Source organism: Lissotriton helveticus, chromosome 5_1 (genome assembly GCF_964261635.1).
Source record: "Lissotriton helveticus chromosome 5_1, aLisHel1.1, whole genome shotgun sequence".
Lineage (NCBI taxonomy): Eukaryota > Metazoa > Chordata > Amphibia > Caudata > Salamandridae > Lissotriton > Lissotriton helveticus.
In genome coordinates this window covers 710,443,730-710,467,930 of record NC_136065.1, presented here as the reverse complement: position 1 = coordinate 710,467,930, position 24,201 = coordinate 710,443,730, and the positions used below count along the sequence as shown (strand labels likewise).

At 40.8% G+C, this 24,201-nt stretch overlaps 1 protein-coding gene across 2 annotated transcripts in view; it reads right to left on the bottom strand.

Moving 5' to 3' along the window:
* The window catches only part of LOC144754857 (uncharacterized), a 1,464,081-nt gene that overhangs the window by 1,065,563 nt on the left and 374,317 nt on the right, over nt 1-24,201 (bottom strand). For both annotated transcript variants that reach the window (XM_078643119.1, XM_078643120.1), the window contains exon 7: nt 9,098-9,696. In XM_078643119.1, coding sequence (XP_078499245.1) covers nt 9,098-9,696 — 599 coding nt within the window. The remainder of the gene's footprint in view (nt 1-9,097; nt 9,697-24,201) is intronic.

Sequence of the window (24,201 nt, the reverse complement as noted above, 5' to 3'; positions counted from 1 at the left end):
GTTCGGACTGGACTGTTCCCATGGGGCACAGGGTCAGCGCTGATTTGCATATCGCCATTGTCTAACCCAGGGTGGTGTGGAGTGGAAAAACAATGGATTTGGGCCCAGATCTTTGGACTGGGGTGAATGTGTGACATTGATCCACATTCTGTCCATCATTGTTGTGTTTGCAGTTACCGCTCTAAGTGTACTGGGGATGCTCAGACGTGAGTCCCAGGCACTCCACACCACTGGAATCAAGCTAGCCGGGCTGAAGAGAGGTGTTACCTCGAAACCGGGCCGGTCCTCGGATGCTTGTTTCCGTTCTGGGAAGGACATGGCTTTTGTAGTTCGGACTGGACTGTTCCCATGGGGCACAGGGTCAGCGCTGATTTGCATATCGCCATTGTCTAACCCAGGGTGGTGTGGAGTGGAAAAACGATGGATTTGGGCCCAGATCTTTGGACTGGGGTGAATGTGTGACATTGATCCACATTCTGTCCATCATTGTTGTGTTTGCTGCAACAACTCTGCCTGTGAAGAAGTGCGAGAAGCACATGAAACGCTTCAGCAATGTGACTTTGATGTGAGGTCGGAGATTTCAACTGTTGCGTGGCTTCTTTCAAGGAGACAAAAGTGATGTGTTAGATTTATCACGGTCCCAGGATGCTTGTTTCCAGTCCAGGGAAGACATGGCTTGGTAGTTCGGGATAGACTGTTCCAAAGAGGCGCAGGGTCAGACTGATTTGCATATGGCCATGTCTGAACTGGGGTAGCGGAGTGAGCTAAAGAATTATGATGGATTAAACCCAGATCAGTTGGCTGGGGTGAGTGCTTGCAATTGCAATGTTCAACACTCCGTTTCATCATTCCCTTTGGTTTTGTTTTGCTTTGTTCGCCCTAAGTTGGCAGGGTATGCCCACACATGGGTCCCTTGCTCACTTTGCCACTGGATTTGCCACTGGATTCAAGCTAGACTGGCTGATGACGGCTGATTAGCCAGAAACCGGTCCCAGGATGCTTGTTTCCGGTCCAGGGAAGACTGGCTGTGCAGGCAGGACTGTTCCTATGTAGCACAGTGTCAGACTGATTTGCATATGGCCTTGTCTGAACTGGCTTGGCAGAGTGAGCTAAAGAATGATGATTGATTAAACCCAGATCAGTTGACTGGGGTTGAGTGCTTGCAATGTTCAACACTCCGTCCATCATCCCCTTTGGTTTTGCTTTGTTCATTCCTGCCCAAGTCACAAATATGTTGAGGAACATCTATCAGGGTGCCCAGGCCCGGGTGGTGATAAATGCCAATTTAATAGGGACAGTTAATATAAATCGTGGGACCAGACAAGGTTGCCCGATGTCCCCCATTTTGTTCACCTTCTTCATCGAGCCCCTGGCCATTTGAATTCGTGGAAATCCGGAAATTAAAGCTCCCATAAAAGGGATGGCAAAACTAAAACTTTTCGTGGATTCTATATTTGAGCCCCGATGAGCTGAATCTGGATCAGGTTTTAAAAGAATTTAGCCAATTCAAATTAATAGGGGGATAAAACATAAATAAATATAAAACTGAGATTTTCAACATTGAATCTAAAATCCCAGGTGTTGAAAGCAGATCCAATAATATATCTGTGCATATATGTTTCTAATCACTATGAACAATTTTTCAGTTTCAATTATTCTGCAATGCGGAATAAATAAAGTCCTGCTCGACAAGTGGTCTCTTTTATCTCTAACTCTAATATGCCATGTAGCGCTCATAAAAATGTTTATTCTTCCCCTATTAATATTCCTTTTTATAAATGTACCCTTGAAGATCAATTGCAACTATTTTAAAGAGATGGAGTCAATGTTCAGGGAATTGGTGTAGGTAGGCTTCCAGGGTTAAGCTAGCTTTACTGCAGCTGGAAACTAATCAGGGTGGGCTAGCACTACCAAAAATATGAACTTATTATGAGACAGCAATCTTGGATCTCACAGCATGCTTAATGGAATCAAATGACTTATTAGATTAAAAAAAATTGACAGAATGGTTCAGGAGTCAGGCTCGCAAATCCCGATATTTTTGAAAACATCCAAATTACTGAAAAAGACCCGATACAATACGTTATGAGACTTCTCTCCCAGATTACAATCCTTTTTTAAACAAGCCGGCTCTACAGGTTTGAACTAGTTGAAGCTACAGGAATGTAAAATTCTCAGTCTTCAAGTACACTCAAGTCGGCTTAAAAGATGGAAGGAATGTGGTCTTGATGAATTGGGTCACTTCTTAATTAATGAGAAAGTAATCTCCTGGCAAGATGTCCAAAATAGATATGGAATCCAAAATAAGCCTGGGTTTTTGGAGTATCTGCAGTTCGTAAATTGTATAAGTAGATACAATCTAGTGTCAAGCGGTGCTCCAACAAAGCAGATTAATGCTCTATATAGAGCCAAATTAAAGGGAGTTGGAAATTGGTATTCTCAGTTGAGTAAGTATAATGATCCAATACTTATAGAAGAATTCTTGGAAAAAGTAACCTGGGAAACTAATTGTTCCTTCTCTTGCCAGGAATGGCAGTCCATAGCCCAGCTAGGAAGCAAGGCACTAAGAGCAGCTAACTTTAAAAGGATGGCTTTTTTTATCTCGGTGGTTGGTATACTACACCCATAAAACTCTTAGTAAACGCTATTCGAAAGTGGAAAACAGATGTTTCCAATGCCAGGCTGAAGGCGCAGGAGATTGGCTCCACACATTTTTTACGTGCCCAAAGCTTAAACTATTATGGGCCAAGATCTTCTCTGTAATAAGCCAGGCACCAAAGAAGGGGCTTGACCCACAGGCAGAGGTAGCTCCCTTTGGCATTTCTAGAGCAGGTTTGACTTGACTAAGGCCAAAGAGACCTACACAGCAATATGCTCTTTAGTTGCCCGCTCTCTAATTCTTCAAAATTGGAGGTCTGAAGATGTACCTTCCTATTCTAAATGACTAAATAAAATGATACAAACCTTGAGGTTTGAAGAAGCTTATGCCAAGAGGGTTGGTGCAACAAGAACATTTAAAACAGTTTGGAAGCTTTTTGAAAATTGTGAAACAATGGTAGAAATATACATTTTTGGAGACATATGAATTGAATTGTTGTGGAGCACTTTAGCACATTGCATTTTATTCTGGCATATACTCAGGGAAAGGCACAACGGTACTTTAATATTACAGTTCCTTTAATAGATACAATGTTTTTATTACTTTGATTGGGTTTTATATCTGGCTATCTCTTTTTAATAGTACTCTATAATCAAGAGTATAAGAGATTGTGAGTTTAATTAAGTCTGTCTCTATAATGATTAGAGGTAAACATTAGGGCCTTTGAATAATGTCAGCAAATTTACCTTATGTAACTTTAGTATACAGCACTCTAGCACTTTAGAAAACTAAGCAGTAAGATTAAGTTTTGTAAATATTATAAGACCTAGCCAGACTTCTGCTGCCTTGGTAATTATTCGGTGTTTTGGTTTCGTATTTTAAACCGTATTGGATCCATTTGAAAAATGAACAAGAATTTTTTGACTCTAATATGTTGGCTTTAATTTCTGATGTTCATTGGTTTCACAAATTATGTATTGCCCTTATGGTCTGCTCAATAAAAAAGTTACAAAAAAAAGAGAAGGCAAATTATGCGGCATGATGCAACATTGTTTCTAATAGTATTACTTCATTACTTTACACTTGTTAACAATGTCTGGGTACTGGTTACACTTTAGTAGTACCAGTTTAATACCCATATATAGCACAAAGCAACAGAAAGGTGCTCAACCAAGCTTTGCAAAGAGCCTTACAATGTGCTGCAACATGCGTTACTGTGTTATTAGTAACTTTTGAACCGTTTGAGCTAGAAACAACATCTTTTTTTGCTAAATTCTGCAAATTATGCAACAGATGATGGATTATGTGGAAAATCTGTAATTGTGCAAAAACATTTTTAGTAGCCCTGACTATAAGAGACCCCTCACCTGAAAACATATTTGCATGTGGCCCATATTAGCAACAAGTCCTTATGCACATTCAAATTTCATGGAGCTCTATGAATATTATTTTGCAAATATAATAATTCAGTGGTGTCACAAAATGTGTGAATTAATTTTCAGACATCTCCTTAAGAACTTTTTGTATCATAAGACTTAGGGTGTACTGAGGGTGTGGGGTGAACTCCTTCCCTTTGAGCACCGCACTACTTATTTACATTAATAATGAAATTCTGCGAGACACACATGTGAGCGCCAAGAGTTCCTAATCACCTGAAGCCACATATATGTATATTATTTAGTTCTTTTTTTGTTACAATATCCTGGCAGACAGCTACATCTTTCAGATCTTCCGACAAGAGTCTATCAAGAATTAATACTGTGCAAATCTTCTTCTCCCAGGGTTGTCAAAGGGTGTAACATACACAACAATCCTTCCCTACAAAGGTAATCTGTGAGGGCTCATTTAACAAAATACCTCACTTCAGTATTTCACACAAAGCAAAAACAATCCACCCAGAACTCCTATTGGCTTCAACATATGTGTACCTAATTAAATTAATCAGGCATACTGCCTTTATAACAACTTTTCATAATAAACAGATCATTTGAAAGACACTTTCCTAGGGAACCAATAAGACCTATAGGTGTAATCAGTGGCTGTTACCATGCCAACTCAGGCCTACTTTATTGAGTTTACGCTTTCCCACAAGGTAATCATCAAGCTTTCAGTCATACAATTACAAATAAACACAAAATTACAGTTAGCAGTGGAATAATAAATCCCTCCTAATCAGGATTACCATAGTGAAAATCTCCTGTCCCCATGTTTTCTTCCAGTTGATCACCAACACCAAAACTCTTGCCTATTACAGTAATCTATGAGAATCTGTGTAATAAAGTACTTTTGTACATGCTTTAGCACAGTGTAATAACAATTGACTTTTTAAGCCTCTTGCTTTTAACACATACTTTTCACAATACGGCCTACTCACTTTGTCATAACATTTCATTAGGCATAGATCATAGTCAAGGAATCTTGCATGACTTTCCCTATTAAATCATCAATACCTGTGGCCTTTATCATTGGTTAACACTATAAAAACAAACGCCTACTGAAGGGTGTAAACTGCAACCCTCATGCATACAGTTATAAAATAAAAAGTATAGACACAATTACTGTAGGCACAACAATATACAGCCTTTTTCCAAAGAGTCTAATAAGAATCATTACAATGAAAATCTTTTACTCCCAGGGTTTGTCAGAGTAGGTGACCAACACTGAAACATTTGCCTACAATGCAATCTGCAAGATTACATGTTACAAAATACCTGTCTATAGCCTGCCATTCAATGTGATAACAATCCACTGTTGAAGCCCTACTGACTTTCACAAATGCTTTCACAATACATTTTCTAGGCCTGCTGTCTAACTGTCATAATGTTTCATAATAGTCAGTTCAGATCAGATAAGCATCTAACATGACTGTTCCTAGTGCTCCAATAAGGCCTATAGCTTGTCACAATAACCAGCGCAGGCCTACTCTTTTGACTGCCAGCTTTCCCTTAGAGCAATCATCAGATTACACCTGTATATAAAATTACAGTTGGCTAAGCAACTACTACTTCTCCTTAGAGGGCCCAACAAGGATTCTCACTGAGCAATTCTTGATATCCACAGTTTTTTACAGGGGTAACCAACACCAAAGCCCCTGCATACTACAGTAATCTGTGAGATCCCATGTAGCAAAATCATTTTCTGCAGGTTTTCACACAGGGTAATAGCAAACCACCTTTAATTTAATTGATGTTAGCACACAAGGCCTGATGACAGCTGCACTGTCAAGCAGACTTTAAACAGGGAGTCATTTACGTATATGTTAACTTTAAAACATAATTGATGCACTTTTAAAACCAGCCCATTCTATGAAATGTTATACCTGAATATTAAGTTGAAAGTTTTAGACAAACTCCAAGAATGGATGGATGACAATATGGTATGGTTTCCAGCCCAGGCGGGCTTTTGTGCTAAAATTAGCAGGTGCGACCAAGCTTTCCGATTCTCCCTGCTAGCATGGAAATACGTACTACTGAGGAAACAGCAGCTTTATGTGGCTTTCGTGGATCTGCGAGCTGCATTTGATTTGGTACCGCGTCAGTTTGCTGTGGAAGACCGTGCTTGACCAAGGCGCCCTAGCAGACCTGGTGACTGTGATTGCCAGATTACATGAGGATCATTATGTCCAGGACAGGTGGGGAAAAATGGGGAACTGACAGAAAGGATTCTGATTCAACGTGGGGTGTGCCAAGGGTGTGTTCTCGCCCCCACATTGTTCTCCCTGTTTATTAATGATGTGGTGAGTTGCCTAATGGGTTGCAAAAATTATGCCCCTTCGATGAACGATGCAAAAATCCCCATCTCGCTCTTTGCCGATGATTCTTTATTAATATCCACAACCCCTACGGGTTTAACAAGTTTTATTGGATAAATTCCTGAGTTTTTGTAAGGAGAGGAAATTGGAGCTGAACACCTTGAAAACAACATTTATGGTGTTCGGTAAAGTACGGGGTGGTACACGAGAGGTTAAGATCTTACTCGAACCATTTCAACGAGTAAAAAACTTTGATAACTTGGGCATAGGCTTGAATGAGACACTTAGTTGGGAATACCAACTGAGGAAGAGCTTCCTTACACTTTGCCAAAGATCCAAATCAGTATTAAGATTTTTTTCAACAATCCTATACCAGATCCTCTCTCAGGCACTCGGAATTTACTGGGCAAAAGCCGAAAGTAGAGCTTTGTGTGGAGCAGAGATCTGAGGATTTACTCCTGTAAATCAATTAATGATTTGCGAGAATAACTTTGCAAGGGCTCTGATCTCGCTACCTGTTACAACATCAATCACCCCACTTTTTTGTGATCTTGGGTTAAAAAGAATCAGTGATTTGGCTGCCCTGAGACCCCTAACCTACTGGTTGCGTCTATGGACTACTCCCCAATTAACTGAATAGCGTAACTCCTTAAGGGAGGTCCTGGCGCTAAATGGGGCAAAACAACTTCCTTGGTTCAAACATATCGCTAAATGGTGCAAATTACTGAACCTGATGGGTTTATTTACACAGAAAGGGCCACTAGACATGACATGTTGTCCCTTAAAGCTATGTTTTGGAAGGTAGTGGGGGAGCACTACAGTAATAATTAAACAAGCGGCCACCAACCATCTCATTTTTTAATAATACAATCGTGCTAACTATTTGAACCGTTTCTTGACCTGTTTTCGCCCCCCCCTTCTAAAAGTTTGTATATTAGGTTTTGGTATGGTAACTTGTTACTGAAATTTCCAGGGAAAGAGGCAAGTGGCCTAGTTTTAGACACCAGTCCGGCATGCTGTGAAGTTGACGAAACCGAAGAACATATCTTGTTCATCTGTCCCAAGTATTGGCAGTTACGTAGGAGATGGATTAGACCAATATGCCTCAACTTGGGTGTCAGGCAGTACCAAATCGCGTTCAGAATCTTAAAAACAGATACTTCTGGGCCAATAGTCTTTGCTCTCAGCCGTTTTTTGTTCGCCTTCCGGTTAACCCGCAAAAATGTTTTATCATAGTTGTGTTACCATTTGAACTCCTCTTACCCTCTATGCTGTATAAGTATTTGAAATCTCTAGCTTGGTAAACACAGCTGCATCCCATTTGTTTGGTGGTTGTACTGCTCCCTCTTTTAAGTATGACTAGATTGATTGTATTTATGTATCCATATTCTTAAACTGATTTGGGATGTCATTTGTACTTGTGTTCGCAATGGTTTAATACTATTTTAATTGTAAATACATTTATGTTTTATATATTGCATACTTTGATGGCTTTTTACAAATGACTGAATAAAGTTATATATGATATGATAAGTTGAAATTACCTCCTTTTGTTCTAGGTAAAATCTCAAAAATGTTTACATTTTCAAATACTTTGAATAGTTTTTGTTTGTGAGCGGGAGAGTAATTATGGAAGAACATTTCTAGCTGAGAAACGTTTTCTGCTCGATCCAGATTGCTACAGTACCTCAAGTAACGTTCAAAGGTGAGGGAACCCCCTTGCCTAGCAAAGTCACGAAACATACCAGATCAACACGTGCAACAGGCCTGGTGTGGTTCAACAATATTTTCCTAAAATTTTGAGAGCGCTCAAGGGTAAAGGCATCACACAAATTACGCAGTGGCCTAAAACAAAATCAGCACATCATCCAGACTCAGACTTTGTGTCACTTTGGTATGCACACCAATTAAAATGCTGCTCTCTTTTTTCCTACAACTTCTTCTGGATTATCTCACATTTCTTGATTAGCTGATTTGCACACTGTTCAGAGTTTCTCATCACACATATCCCCACAATTTTTTGCGGTTTCTTAACTGCCACACCACCACATACTTTTGAGAGATGGCTCTAGTTATAAAATAATCTATGTCTAGGTAGAAAAGATTTAAAAAACCTTTACAGTGCATATAAAAGATGGCGGCCTCAGTCATGAACAAATTGTAATGCTACACCTGTAGATTAACATATATGTTTGGATATAGATTTTATACTATTTGGTATTTACCACTATTCCCAATAGTGCACTTGGAAAAAGTGCTTCCCACAGAGAAAGTCCTTCCTCTGCTATCCTACAAGATGTGGTGGTGATTCGCTCTTTTTCCCATCCTGGAAGGGGTGTGACTAGAGCAAAACTCATACAATTCCATGGTGGAAAAGGGTAAGATTGGAGTTTGGGAATGCCCACAAATGTACATGTTTGTGGGCATAACCAAAGTTTCGAGGCAAACCACACATTGGAATGTGCATTTCCCACCCCTTGAGTGGGATTCATGAGAACAAATTTCTTCGCAATTGTGGTGGAGTTGTCCGCACTCATAAAACTATTTGTGGATTACAAGCATGTGTAAAAAAAATTACATTTGGTAGGTATTTTAGATTTACAACTGAACTTGCCTTTGTGTACCGTATCCTGTAAGAAATTGTGAAAAAAATAGGAGGAATCAGTCAAAAGTCAAGAAAACAATTCCATACTTTTGATTGGCTTTACATTTGTTTTCAATATAGGCTTTTTGTTTGTCATACTTACTTTTTCTGAAATAATGACAACCACCAGATGCCTAATGTCCCAAGGCAGTCTCCTGAGATGTCTTGTCATCAACTTCATTTGGTCATTTTTCTTGCTTGTGTATGAAGTGCTTCCGTATTCTGTATCAAGCCATACCTGCAGTTTCTTAAGAATGTTTTTATTCGAATACATAGAGGTTTGTGATTGAGTCTGAATCTTTTTATAGAGAGACGTAGATAACATTTGGAAAGTGTGCAAGAGAACATCCTCGTATGAATCTGTGGTTTGTTTGAATGTTTGCTTCGTAAAACTAATTTGTTTAAATTCACTCTTCAGTTGTACATTATTCTCCATATACACATTCATAAATATTCCCACAAGTGTCCAAAAATGTAACTGCTCTTGTCTAGAGTGGAGACTTCTGTCACATGCATGTGTTGACTGAATGCCATGTCTTACATGTAGTTCTGCCTTCTGTAAACACTGATGTCTATAAAATGTCATCATGTTTTGCGTTATCCATCTTGTTACAGTTCTTACATCTTGGTTGCTTTTACTACAGTTTTTCAGCAAATGAAGTGGGAAATTTGAGACGTGATGGCAAGGATCATCTTCGTCTTCTGCAAAACACAAAAAAAGCATTTGGTGTTAATGACCTTTTTCAGAAAGCAACTTCTGATGGATACTTGCAAATCATTAAAACAATAGAAATTATGTGTATAATAAATCGGAGTAATCCCCACAGGTGTTCGAAAATGGCACTTCTATATTTTTCAGATCAGGAAAAAGTAATGTAAAAAGAAAATAGTTCTACCAGATGCTGAAAATAATGCAAATCATGCATTGCAATGGAAGCACTCCGTAGACAGTGAAATAATTCAGCCTATAAGTTGGCAATGAACTCCACTGGATTGAAGAGATGTGATTGACATTGTCTCAAAGCATGGTTGAATGGGTATGAACCAAAGGAACATTGGGGGCTAACCCAAAGGAAAAGTTATTAGATTTGTCAGGCCTGATAAAGAGTCTCATTCTGACTACTGTTGTAATCCTGATTTAGGGCTGCAAATTGTGCAGACAGCCAAACTATACCTGGCAGAGGATCCCTATTAAGGGCAAAACCAGTCTTGGGTTGCTCATGTCCCGAACCAGGGTTGACCTGGCTTGACAGTTCTGTCTGGACTGTTCCCATTGGAACATAATCAAGACTGCTTTGCATACAGCTGGGTCCAAACTGAGGTGGCATAGTGTGCACCTGATTCAGGATTACACATTGTGCAGAAAATGCGAACAATAGATTACAGACTTTCACCGCACTACCAGAAGGAGGGAACGGCTGCTGCTGCTTAAGGCAAGGATTGTCAACCAGCACCTCGCGGAACCCGCTTCGCGGGTCCCGCTTCGCTGTCCTCTGCCCATCCAAAGCTTGGCCCCTGCAGGGTGAGTGCGCGAGCGACAGGGCTGCGAGCGTGGGACCGGGACTCACTCTCCCAGGAGTCCCGGCAACCCAGAGGCCAAGTCACCTGGCCCGCTCTCCCTGACCGCCCCGCCCTGCAATACCATCATCTCCATTGACGCCTATAAAAAGCGACGAACACCGCTGCGCGGGAGTGCCCGGGGCTAAGCCCGGGCAAAGGGCGGGCCCTCTGTGGCCCTCAGAGGCCAGGCTGGGCCACAGACTCTGGTCGAGTACTACTTTTCCATCTCTGCCTAGATTCCCTGGGTATACGGGTCATGTCCACTCGTAAAACTAGAAGCATGGCTGTGGCTGTTGCCGGCGCCAAAAAACTGACCGGGACCTTGGACGACTTTATTACCCGTACGCATGTATTAATTGACGAGGGAATCAAACTCATGGACAGGAGAGTTTCACAAGACCTGGCCATGGCCAAGCGCTCATCACTGGGCCTGATAGCACAGGCTCAGACACCCAGCACTGACTCTCGGCCACAAATTCAGGCCCTAGTACATGGGGAAAACGGGGACATGGATGCCACAAATACTGTCCTGGACCTGGAGGCTTCACCCAATCTAAACCTCCTAATAGAGAGCGGAACACAACCTCTGGTGTTAAATACTAGTGATACTACTGCCGCTATTAATGAGAGGGGCAGGATCGAAGGGGCTGTCCCTAAGCAAAATCATAAGGGCTATAAACAAATTACTTCCAAACGAAAGAAGGGCCAGACTCCCCCTAACCTCCCTATCGGAGATAAGCTCCCAGATGCTTTATCCCGCCTTTCAGGAGGGTCACTTCCAAACAAAATCAGTCTACCCTTGAATCTTCTTGATGACACCTTCATTGACCAAAGTCTGGAGGAAATTTTACAGCTTAGTGTTGATGTTGGAAATCCACCCACAGTGCCTCCACAGGAGGAGGTTGGCGCAATCATTAGTAACTCCGCGATCTTTAACATGCTTAAAATAATGTTAGAACCTATAGAGGCTAGATTACGTTGCCTGGAAACTGTCCTAAAAAATATACACAAGGACATAAGTGCACCCAGTTTTACTTTAAATCACAAAACTGCCCAGGCCACTAATCAGACTAAATCATCTAAACCCCAGGCGACCGTTAATAAAACTTTGGAAACCAACAAAGTGACGAAGAATCGCTGTAATTCTTCAAATCAGACTGTCCCTAATATTAAGCCTCCTGTAACAGAGAGAACTAAGCAAACTAAGAAAACTGTTCCCGTCCAAATACCCTCCAATAATAACCTAACTCTCCAGGTTGCACCTAGGGATGGCCTATCCCAGCCAGTTAACCATGATGCACCTGATAAAGTGAAATGTAGGGCTCGGAACAATATTCACCTTCCTCCTGATGCTTCTCCCTATGTGGTGATTCTCACTGGGGTCACTGAAATCCCTGCAACAGAACACGAGTCGTATCAGTCTTTAAAAAATAAAGTATGCCATTGGTTAGCCAATAACTATCCCCTTCCGCCAAACATTCCTTGTAACATCCTGATGATAGAGAGAGCTCCATGGGTAGGAGATAATAGGAAAAATCTCCCAGGGGATTGTGTAGTGGTTACCTTCGAGAACACCGAGGTCGTAGACTTTATTTGTAGTAGTAGGGCTCCGAGATATCAGGCGAGCACGGTGACTGCTAGACCACTTTCTTATTTTTATCTCCCACAAACTCAAGTTGACAATCGATGGAGCTGGTTTAAGGGACCTAATGGCCGTAAACCTAGACAGAAATCCAACTTCCCCTGGGAGTTACAAACTCCTGGTCGAGAGGAGGGTTGGGACGGGGGATGGAATTTGGTCAGGAACAGAGAAAGCAGACCACCGCAAGGTGGACCTTTCTTTGGCCCACATTTCATTCAACCCTATCATTACCCCCAACAGCTAAATGGTCCTGTTAATCCCTTGTTTCTCCCCATGGCGAATCGCTTTGAATGTCTCTCAAACACAGACTGGGTTGACTGACATATACAGGGCTCCCCAAAGGGAAGGGGACCTCAGACCATCTTAACTTCCCCCTGTAAGGTAGTGACAACAATAGATCCGCCCATAGGTAATCTTCCTTTTACCCTTGATAAGAGTCCGGCGGAGCTTGAGAGCCAGAGTATACCTATTCCCCCCACTGATCCTATGGCGCCTTGTAAAATTCTCACCTGGAATGTGGCAGGTTTAAGTTCAAAGGCTCTAGACCCTATATGGCAAGGGTTTGTAAAACAATATGACATCATGGGATTTCAAGAAACATGGGATACCACAACAAACTTTGCATTGGATGGCTTTTGCAGTTTTTTCATTCCCGCAGTTTCTGGTGCAAGAGGAAGAGCAAAAGGCGGTCTATTAACACTGTGTTCCTTGGATCTGGTAGGAGCATTCAGACAAATTGATACCGCATCCGCAAACATACTAGTCGTGGAGTGGACCCTACCTGATTCCCAAACCTTTTTATTGGTTAATTTTTATAACTCAAAGGAGTCCTCCTGTGTGAATGAACATCTGACTTTGTTATTAAATTTTTTGTCAGCCTATAGATATGATTGCACCCCTGCCCCAGAGATGATAATCCTGGGCGATTTTAACATACACCCCTGCGAGGGAGATTGTCTTAATGATAGATATGGGGGCCTACCAACAGAAGCCATTCCCCATTTCGCGCACACAACAGAGGGTGACTGTCTCGAGTCTCTCTTAGCGAATTTAAACTTATTTGAACTTGATAAAAGTAAGAATGATCCCAGAGCCCCAACGTTTGTGGGCAAAGATGCCAACACCATCATAGATTTTATTTTTGTATCTTCTGGGGTTTTGGCAAAGGCACGCGAGAACATGGTGGTCACCGCTAGTTTCAGTGATCACAATCCTGTTCTCTTGTTGCTGGATCTTGATTGCTTTCGGTCCCGTACATCGATAGACGTGGTAGCCCCAAAGGACTTGAAGACTAAAGACCAGGGAAGGCGACTAAAATGGGAGCAAGTAGTTCCCGAACAATTCTTCCAGTTACTCGCCCAAGAGTCCGAAGCCAATATGGCAGTGTGTCTGGATCCAACTGCCCGGGGATCTGAGGTCGTGGCTGCCTATGAGGAGATTTGTGCAAGGATCTCCAAGAACTTGGAGTTAAGGTCTGCTGGGCAAAGGAACAAGAAAACTTATAAATGGTTTAATAAAGAATGCTCGCAGAAACACACCGCCTTGCTGAAAGCCCTTAAACAAAAACCTAGGGATAGGCTTTTAGTGGCTAATCTAAGGAAGGATTATAAAAAAGCAGTCCTCAATCGTAAATCTTATATTAAGGAGGAAGCGTGGGAAAACCTACTATCTTTGGATGTTTTGCGAGATAGCAAAAAGTTCTGGGCCACTGTTAACCAGCCTTTTTTTTCCGAAGATGGAAAAACTGATCTGGATTGTGTGATAGAAGATGGCAGATGGTTAGGCCACTTCGAAAATATTTATAAATCCACAGCATCCGGTTCACCTGATAGCGCCCATGACTCTCCCAACTTGGTAATGGAATTTAGTACCTTGGAGGTCGAAAGGGCGATTAACCCCTTCAGTGCTAATGACAAGGGTAACTCGTCATGGAGTTTCCATTGATTTCAATGGAAATTACATGGACCTACAAGCACACCCCTTAGCATCCAAGTGGTTAAAGACACAAGTAAACACAAAGCCCCGGGCCCTGACGGGGTCCCTGCAGATCTCTACATCCAATACCCCCAATTTTGGTCTAAAATATTAACGAACGTTTTTAACGCTATACCCACAGGTGGCTTCCCTTCCTCTTGGTTCACCTCCATCATCGTGCCTATATTCAAGAAGGGGAACAGGGGGGATCCGGCCTGCTACAGGCCAATCTCCTTGCTGGACTCTGCCGTTAAGATCTTGGGCAGAGTCATCTTACAAAGGCTTGGGGATTGGCTTGAGGAGAGCGGGATCCTGTCGGACCTACAATATGGCTTCAGGGCACATAGAGGGACTATGGACCAGTGTCTTAACCTTCACCTTATTATTAGTAAATACACTGTGGTGAAGGGGGGGCTTCTTTATTTAGGTTTCATGGATCTATCATCCGCCTTTGATTTGGTCAACCGTTCGAAATTGTGGATTATTTTGCGTAATATGGGCTTGGACACAACTCTGGTCAATTTTTTACACGATCTTCATTTAAATTTGTTTGCTTCTGTTAGGGTGAACAGGGATGGGAGGTGCACAGCGAAGTTTAAGTCCGGGAGAGGTGTTAGACAAGGTTGTATCCTGGCACCTCTCCTTTTCACACTGTACATCAACTCCCTGGGGAAATCATTGAATTCAGTCACCCTGGATATTCCACGTATGGGGGGGGGTACCTATCCCGGTCCTCCTCTACGCGGACGACGCTGTCCTCTTAGCCCGGACTGGCATAGGTCTCCAAAAACTACTAGATCATTTTGGCCTCTTTATGGAAGCACTGGATCTTAAGATCAACACTGCCAAATCTCACGTCATGGTTACTGGTTTGCAAAAGAAACACACGAAGATCAGGTCCTTTAGCTGTAACAGCTCATCAATCTCCAGGGTACCTTTCTTTTGCTACTTGGGCGTCACTTTTGACGAGAAAGGAACGTGGGGCGCACAAATGAGGTTAAAACAGAACGGAGTTACCAGATCCACCACAGCCCTTCTGCATTTCGCCAAAAGATTGGGCTCAAGACCCATGGAAGCCATGACGCGTATCTACAAAGCTAAATGTCTGGCAATTGCTTCCTATGGAGCCGCCATATGGGGCTATGTTCCAAGCCCAGGCATTCAAATCGCAGAAAACAACTTCATACGAGCCTTGCTATCTCTCCCAAAATCATCCCCTATACATACAATCCACAATGAAATAGGTCTGGGACATGTCACTGACCTCCTAAAAATGTCCCCAGTGTTATGCTGGGTTAAAACCTGGACAAATGAGGAAATCAGCCTAAACCATCGTATTCTGAAAGACTGTATGTCTCTGGACAAAGCCGATAATATCCCGTGGCTGGCGTATGTTAGAGCGGCATGCGTGAGGCTAGGACGTCCAGAAATGTACTCTCTGCCACATAAATTAAAAAAAGAGGACATAAAATGGGTCAAACTGCATTTCCAAAATTTGTTGGAGGGTGAAAGGGAAATGGTTGAACTTGGGAAACCGATGGTACGTTCACTCTTCCAACTTTCTTCAACTACAGCCATGGAACCTTATCTGAAATATGTCACCAAGCCCTATCATCGCTTTTTACTTATAAGGTTCAGGTTCAACCTAATACACCTTGTGCTTGGCTCACAGTCAAAGTGGGGTTCACCAGAAAACTTACCCCCCTGTTCCTGTGATTGTTTTTCTATACAGGACACCCTTCACTTAGTTATGTTCTGCGAACACTACCGGGTGGCTCGAAAAAAATTCCTGGTCCCTATCCTGAAAGATCTGAACTTTGTCCAGGTTCGGCCAGCTCTACTATATTTACAGATGCTGATCTCGGTTCAGGTCACATATGGGGTTGCCTGTTTTCTGGCAGCAGCTGCCAGACAAAATAAATTAAGATCTGCAGCCACTATGAATCACCTAAACTGATATTTGCTGAATGGACACTTACTACACCTATTTTCCCTTTTTAAACTTGGTAAATTTTTAACAACATACCTTTACTGTGTTTTTACGAAGGTGTTGCAATCTTTTTTTTACATGTTTAACTGTATTTTAACTTGGTATCATGTACGATGTTTTGCTTTTATGGTTTTAATTAACCGAATAAAGTTTCTTTGACTGACTGACTGAGATACTTTTCCCTGCTCTCATTTCACAGAAAAAGTATGGTGAAATGTGCATGGTAAAAATTGGTATATCAGTAAGCAAAACTCCAATTCTGCCTGTTATTCCTCATTCTGAACATGACAATTTGGAATTGAGAGAATACCAGAACTGATAATTACTACCCCCTGTAGTGTCAGTATTTACCAGATGTAATCCCACACTAAGAAATAGGCTTCTGAGAATGAGGTCCTATGTAGGAGATCAATTATTTTATTTAAACCAAGGCCTTCCTCATATATATCATTTCGTTATATTTAAAAAAGGTTCTACAATTAAAATTGCCGAAACGTCTGCTCACACACAGTGACCCACAATACAAGGCTTCTCTCAGTTTCTAGGTAGTGTAATTTCATTATTGACTATCATGCAATGTTGGTAGCTCTTCTAAGAGACTCTTCTGCAAGAAATATATTGGGTAATAAACTATTAGTTACAAGTTTTATTTATTTTGCTTTGTCTAAAACTGAGGAAGGTTCTAACATGACAGATGTGGAAGAGAGGGATTCCTACAAAGGATCCTAAGCGTTAATAGATTGTGGACTTTCTCAAAAACCGTGTAAAGTACAAATAAATTCAGTAACTACAATCAGTACAATCATCATTTCAGAATTGTTCCTGCATATGCATTAAAAAAAGAAAAAAACATATCATTACTACACGCCTACCCATGAACAAATATCTTTCCAAAAAGCATACAGATCACCTAGAGGTACTTTTTTGCACCTGTGTAAGCTCGAAGTTTACTTTTCTCACTTTACAAATTAGAGCCTCTCTTTATTGATGTGTGGCTGAGTCGCCTTTGCCTTTCTTGGGTTAAATGCAATTTCTTTTAATCAAGGTGTTCTAAATTGTACATACAGGTTTACAGCATCTCTACAGTATATGCCCTCAGTATGATCTTAAGGAGATTACAACCATAACGTTTGACATATACGTGGAGCACAACAGTGAGAACGGGCTTATATGTTTTTGAAACTAATATTCACACCAGATTTCATGTTTACCTTTGGGAGACCTTTGGCCAGAGGATCAGAAAACATATAAGTGTAAATATTCCACGTTGGAATTAATGTATTTAGCATATAGTGCTGAACCTCATGGCTGTTTGTGTTTTATTTACTGAAATACGAACAGACATATTTCTTTCATGCCAGAAAATTATCATTGATGTATCTTGGTTGGTAGTGGTGTAATCAGGATTTGTGTCTATCAAACCTCTGCATATGAAAAGCTTCGACACTAACTAACAATTCCTAACAGAAGACTACCTACCCTGAACCGTCCTAGAATGACAAGGGCCAAAGGTGATTGACTTAGGCGGCACTGGGCGAATATATTGCTATAGTCTCTGTTAAGTTTAAAATACTATTTATTTATATTTTTGTAAAGCACTCAAACCACCAACAGCCATACAAGAATCTTAGAGGGTATGAGAGAAAGTCAGCAAAATGTAGTGTCAGATGTGGTGCCATGAAGCAGATGTGAATGTGATGTGTGAAATCACAGAATGCCTCAGCAGTGACAATGATTTGAGGACAAATGATCATAACAGACCATTCCTAGGATCTGGCTAGGTAGCTCTTTCCTGTGTGACGGATGGTTACGCTTCATTTTTAAGGTATAGATTTCTCACACTAAGATTTGGCCATTATCCTACAAAGGACGGAACCCCAAAATGGGTACAAAATTGGTTAGCACACAATTTTAGACTATGTAGGCTTATTAATGAAACGCTATTTCACTTCCTATGTACTTGCCCCCGACTGCGACAGGACAGGCAAGCATAGTTAAAACCCACCTTTAAGGAAATTGGGGTGAGAAAGTGTGGCCAAGCAATCATGTTTTGCTTTTCTGGGAATTCTACTCGTCTAAAAACCAAGTTTGTAAAGTTCATCCTTATAGCTGAAAACAATTAATCCAGGATGACTTTTCGTCTTCATGATAGGAATCGAAAGTGGTTATGACCAGCAATCAGGTTGATTTATCTGTATTTTTATTAATGCAAAGGGTTGCAATGGGTGTCAGGTATAGATATATTTTACCTACCCATCGCCTGTTGTAACTAGCAAGGACTGTCACTGTTAACTATTTGAATTATCTGACCCACCTGACTCTCAAAAGATAATTACAATCTTATTTTTTTAATATAACGGCTGGAAAGAAAGCACATTGACACTATTGTTCTAGTAGCACTTATTTGACAGCCTCTAAGGTCCCCATATCCCATGCCCCAAGCAATGTGTTATTGAGAAATAGATTCTATCTTTGGTGAAGAATGCATGGAATAACCCTATAGATCCAGAATAACTGTTTTATATGTCTTATTTTACATTAATATAATAGAGTTAGTTCAGCTCTCAGAAAAGGCATGGAGGCACTTTACAGACCAAGTTCGAAATGTTATTTCTTATGAAATATGACTCTAACAAATGTAGCTTGGCTTTAACTAAGTGCACGATGGCTCTTTAAAAACTGCAGGGAATGGAAGTAATGTGTGTCTGCACTGAAGGTTTTTCAGCATATAGAGAAGCTACGTTTAATAATGAAATGAAACGAAATGTTAAAACTATGACACAAACTAAATGTTACATATGTGGTGTGCTTATGTGACATCAAAGCATCAGCAGGGCATGGTATCCTTTAATGACCTCAATATTAGTAACTCATTTGTTCAAAATTTTCTGATTCAGCAAATTTACGACAGCTACTCCAATTACCTTATATCCAACCTTTTTTAAAGAAATTTAATATTTGTATATATTCCTTGCAATATGATTTATTAATTGGACAATAAAGATTACTTTTTTACTTATGCTATGTTACATTTATTTACAGAGCACACGTTTACCAAAGGTCACATGGCCTTTTGTGGTACATTTATTTATATAGGGCATGTACACCAAAGGTTTCATTGCTAGGCAAGTGATAAACAATGTTAATCAGACTGCAGAGCAGAAGGGGAAAATTACAAATTAAGGGCAGAATACGAACCAGAAGACCATGCTCACTCATCATCTGAAGGCTTGTTTAAATAGCTATGTTTTTAACGATCTCCTAACGGAATAAAGGTCCGGTTCAAAATAAAAATGTGCCAATAGGGCGTTTCACTCCTTCGGGGCTAGCCCTGAAAAGCGTTGCCCTCCCTTCCTCTAATTTTACTATTTGGGCATTGCTAGCACATTTACTGTACAAAGCCTTGAAGATCAAACAACATGCTTTAAATTCTATCCTTTGCCTAATAGGTAGCCAGTGCAGCCTTTTCAGGAGGGAGTTGTATGAGTTGGCATGGCCGCTAATAATCAAACTATCTTCTACATTCTGTAGTAACTTCAGTTTATTAAGATCAAATTCAGGGAGTTCCAAGTAGATGGTATTGGCATTATTAAAGCAGTGGTCAATCATAACATAATTGCAATAATGGTTTTCATTGCTTCGGTAGAAAAGTAAGGAAAGTAGTTTCCTAGAAGTCTGTAGTAGGTAGACACATTTTGGTACCACCACAATTATGTTTGGTCCCATTGAGAGCTGTTGAAAATTCAATACACAAAAGCTTTCAGCAGACTTCTTAGGCTTTCTACATTGCCTTATTTCTGCAGACCTGTAGTGTTGGGTCCAGAGGTCAGAGTTTTTATTTAAGAATATTATTTCGTTCTTGTCTCTATTAAGTTTTAGGTGATAGTTTCCAATCCAATCAGGCAGATCAAAATATGTGAATAATTAGTATAACTTTTTCAGTCGATTCTATGATCATAGGTGTCTTATAGATTTTATAGTAGTGTGGAGATACTGCACGTCCTGAGGCACTCCACACTTCACATGGACCTCTTCAGTATGATAGGAGGCAAGGTGGACTTTTGAGACCTGCCTTTTAAACATGATTGCAACCATACATAAGGGATACAGTATATACCCACAACATGGACATGCTGTAGTAAGAAGTTATAAATTATTGTGTCAAAGGCTGTGGATAAATTCAGCAGTACTAAATCACAGATTAAGCCCTTGTCTAGATTCACTAGAAAATCATAATGACTAACAATGTTGATATAATTTAATTTATCTCTATTAAATTTGTTTATTATGATTTGGAACTCCAGGAAGTTTCACATAAAAATATACATGGACAAATCCATTATACCAAATTGACCAGCACTTTAAAAAAAAGCTAAAATAAGACATAGGACATCACAATTACAGTTTTCAAAATGCAATAGAGAATTCATAGTTGCATACGAGAGAAATAAAGCAGGATTGCAAATGCAAAATCAATTTCATAGGTCCTTTAAATTACAAAACTAACTAGGCCAGTGCTTAATGAATTTCACCATTAAATTCTTTGACACATTTTGCTCAAAGATGGTTATGTTACGAAGAGGTTTAACAATTCTAGATTTTGTTGTACAGTACCCGATAAATAGCAGCATAAAAGATGATAAAAGTGCAAGCGCTCGAGCAAGATAACAAATTCAGAAATCCTTAAGAAATTCTGATTATAGCGAATGGTACATGTGGCCCTGAATGATCATTATTCAGATCACATACAAAAGGCCTAACAGATACATAGTTCCTTGACTAATATGTATTCCAAAAGTGCAAGAGCGTAGTTAGAGTACCAATTTTATAATTCCTTTAGGGTACCACCATAACTTAATCAGTGCAAAACATATTGTACCATTAAATACTCTAACAGTTTCAGCTATATGATATAAGAACCCAAACATTCTACTTATAAAATGCATTGGATTTTACCCAGAGGGAGCCCTATGCAACCAACTACAGCTAAGCAGAACAACATAATCCTTCTTTAAAAAATATTTAAAAATTGTTTAAAAAAACAAACATTTTTGAAGCAAACTGGTTCGGGCGGCACAAGACAATTTCGGGCCTCTTCAGCTGTAGCAATATTGTCTCAAAAATCGACGTTGTGAGGGTTGTAGTAGGGGACCGACAAATAAAAAATGATTTAGATCCTGCACCCAGTTTCCGCATAGGTGACAAAGGTGCCTAGGGAGACACTCCCATGCTCCTGTTATTATTTGTAAGCTTCGGAGACACACTTTGGGTCACTGTACGACATTGAGGATGGCAGCAGTGTTATCACTGGCACTCCCAGTTTATCCCTGGAGTTCCAACAGGAGGGGGATTTGGAGATTACTATGACTGAAGTGGGAAATGCTATCAACAATCTGCATCCCAATAAAGCGCCAGGTTTAGATAAACTTCCGGGGGACCTCTTCCGGCAGGAACCCAAAATCTGGGTACCATATTTGTGTGCCCTATTTAATGTCATCCTGAAGGGCATGGATCCCCCGATATCTGGCGTGGGACAGAGATAGTGCCCATATTTAAAAAAGGTTGCCCTCTCCAACCCTCAAATTATAGACCTATCAGCTTAATTGACATCACTCAAAAACTGATGGGACAGGTCCTCCTGGACCACTTACAGAGTTGGATGGAGGAGTAGGAGATCCTAGGTCCCTACCAGGCCATCTTCAGAACAAATATGTCAACCATAGACCAGATATTCAGATTACAGCTACTTTTATGGAAAATGGTGACCTTGCACCCAGGGAGAAACTCTGGAAAGTGCTCAGTGACCTTGGGATTCCACCCTACCTTCTCAATGTGATAGTGAGGCTCCACTCAGAAACGTATGCACAAGTAAGATGTGAAAAACATGGGGAACTCTCCTCACGTTTCCCTGTTAAAAAGGGGGTACACCAGGGATGTGTTCTAACCCCCACTTTATTTTGTCTCTACATCAATGGGCTCATAGACTACCTTAAAAACTTCAAGGATAACGACGCCCCTAAGTTAGTCTCAGGGAAGGTTCCAACATTGATGTTCGTGGACGATACCCTTTTACTGTCAAAATCGCCAATGGATACACAGCGTATCCTTGACGGATTTGTGAACTTTTGTAAGATGCAGGGGTTGGAGATCAATGTAACAAAGACTAAATATACGGTCTTCAATCCCCCCAAGATGACCCACCCAAATCCCTCCCTAAATGGTACACTCTTGGAAAGGGTGAGGATATTTGATTATCTGGGTGTTACACTATCAGAGCACTTTAAGTAGGGTTTTTCTGCCCTGGATATCGACTGCCTCGCAAACGCTGGTTAATCCAAATATGTAGAAACCTAGGCTTTGTGCATTGCTTAAAGGACTACAGAGTCCTAAAATATGATACACACTCTCCTATTGAGTTTTCTGTATCACGTTTTTTAATACGGCGGGGTTTGGTAAAGTAGTACCCGGGGAAGGATTTGGTGTCGAAATTGCAAAGGTCCACACCAGTGTAAACATGATCAGGGTACATTGTCCCAGTTTATATATTTTGTCTTTTAACCTTGTAAAATTTTAGCTTGTTCTTTTAACAGATGTTTGTTTTTATTGGACTGAAAATGTCTGAGGACGCCATCTTTTTCACATTTACACCTCTGCAGAGTTTGGAGGATCTCTGCTCAAGAAGGCAATCATGAAATATGTAATATGTAATTGTACGTGCATATATTTTTTATGTGTTTTACTGCTGTTGTGCTTTTTTAGTATTGTACTTTTATGGCCCCAGTGGCCGAAATAAAGTTATTGAATGGAATTATTCATAAGGGAAGCAAATTTAGCCTTAGCAATAAGACTGTTCTGCGCACTCCATGGGGAGATTCCATACAACATTAGGTTGGCGCTGCTTATAAATACTACTACCCACTATGATATCGTTATTGGAATGCAGTGAACACAATGCAGTATCTCTTTTATGAGAGACTTCATACATTTTTATTTTAATACGAGTTTTCTGAACCCATGCCGCTGTGCTCTATTTCATACATGTTTGAGGCTTTCTCGTAATTCCTTAAGAGGACACTTTTACCCTTCAGGGAGGAAAATATTTCCTCCCGCAATGCTACACATAAGGGGTTCTCAATACTATTCAATAGTGCATTGCTCCATCTTAAGCACGCAGCCATAGCGAATATGTAACTGGAGAGTAGCCCAAATTCTAGCCGAATTGCCGCTATCAGGATTTCAGATTGTAGGAGAGTAGGGTCTGCTTCCTATGGTCACCCCCACTTTTTGCTGTGATTTTCTGGTTTTTCGACTTTAGTGTGGCTGTGGGCCTGCTAATCAGAGCCACAGCCCAGCTGTTCTCTCTCTAAATTGATACCATGTACTTTAGGTACATACCTAATTGGGAACTGGGTCACCTTTGTGAGCCACTGAATAGTGTCTATAGGTACCCAGGGCATAGGTGCATCCAAGGCCTACCAGGGGCTGCAGCATGTATTATGCCTCCCCTGGCTGACCATCCAAACTGACACCACAGGCTGATCACTCAGCTTGGGCAAGGTGGTGTAATCACCCCTTGCTTAGATATAGTATACCTATATCTACCCTAATATATCATATATACCTATAAGTCACTCCTATGACAGGCCTTGACAATCCTGAAGGCAGAGTGCTTGGTTTTATGTGAGAGGGTGCCCTAGCATGAGCTGATCCCCTCTGCAGCTTTCAGAACCATGTCCTTATAGCTGTTCTATGATATGGCCATACCATATACTCTTAAGTGCATTATAATCCTCGCAGGTTAATGCTAACTTTGGTTTGGCTTTATCAAAACATGTTGTGTAAGGTGTCAAACACTTTGGAATACCCACCCCCCCCCCCCGACGGCGGGGGTAGCATTCCACCCTTCTAGAGAGAGAAGAAATGTAGTTACTGCTTTATCCGGTTAAAGTCAAACAGAGCCTCAGCATCACAAAATGGATACTGCTGCCACAGACACGAGTCTGACCTCCAGCTGCTGGACAAAACTCCGGCAGGGGAGGCC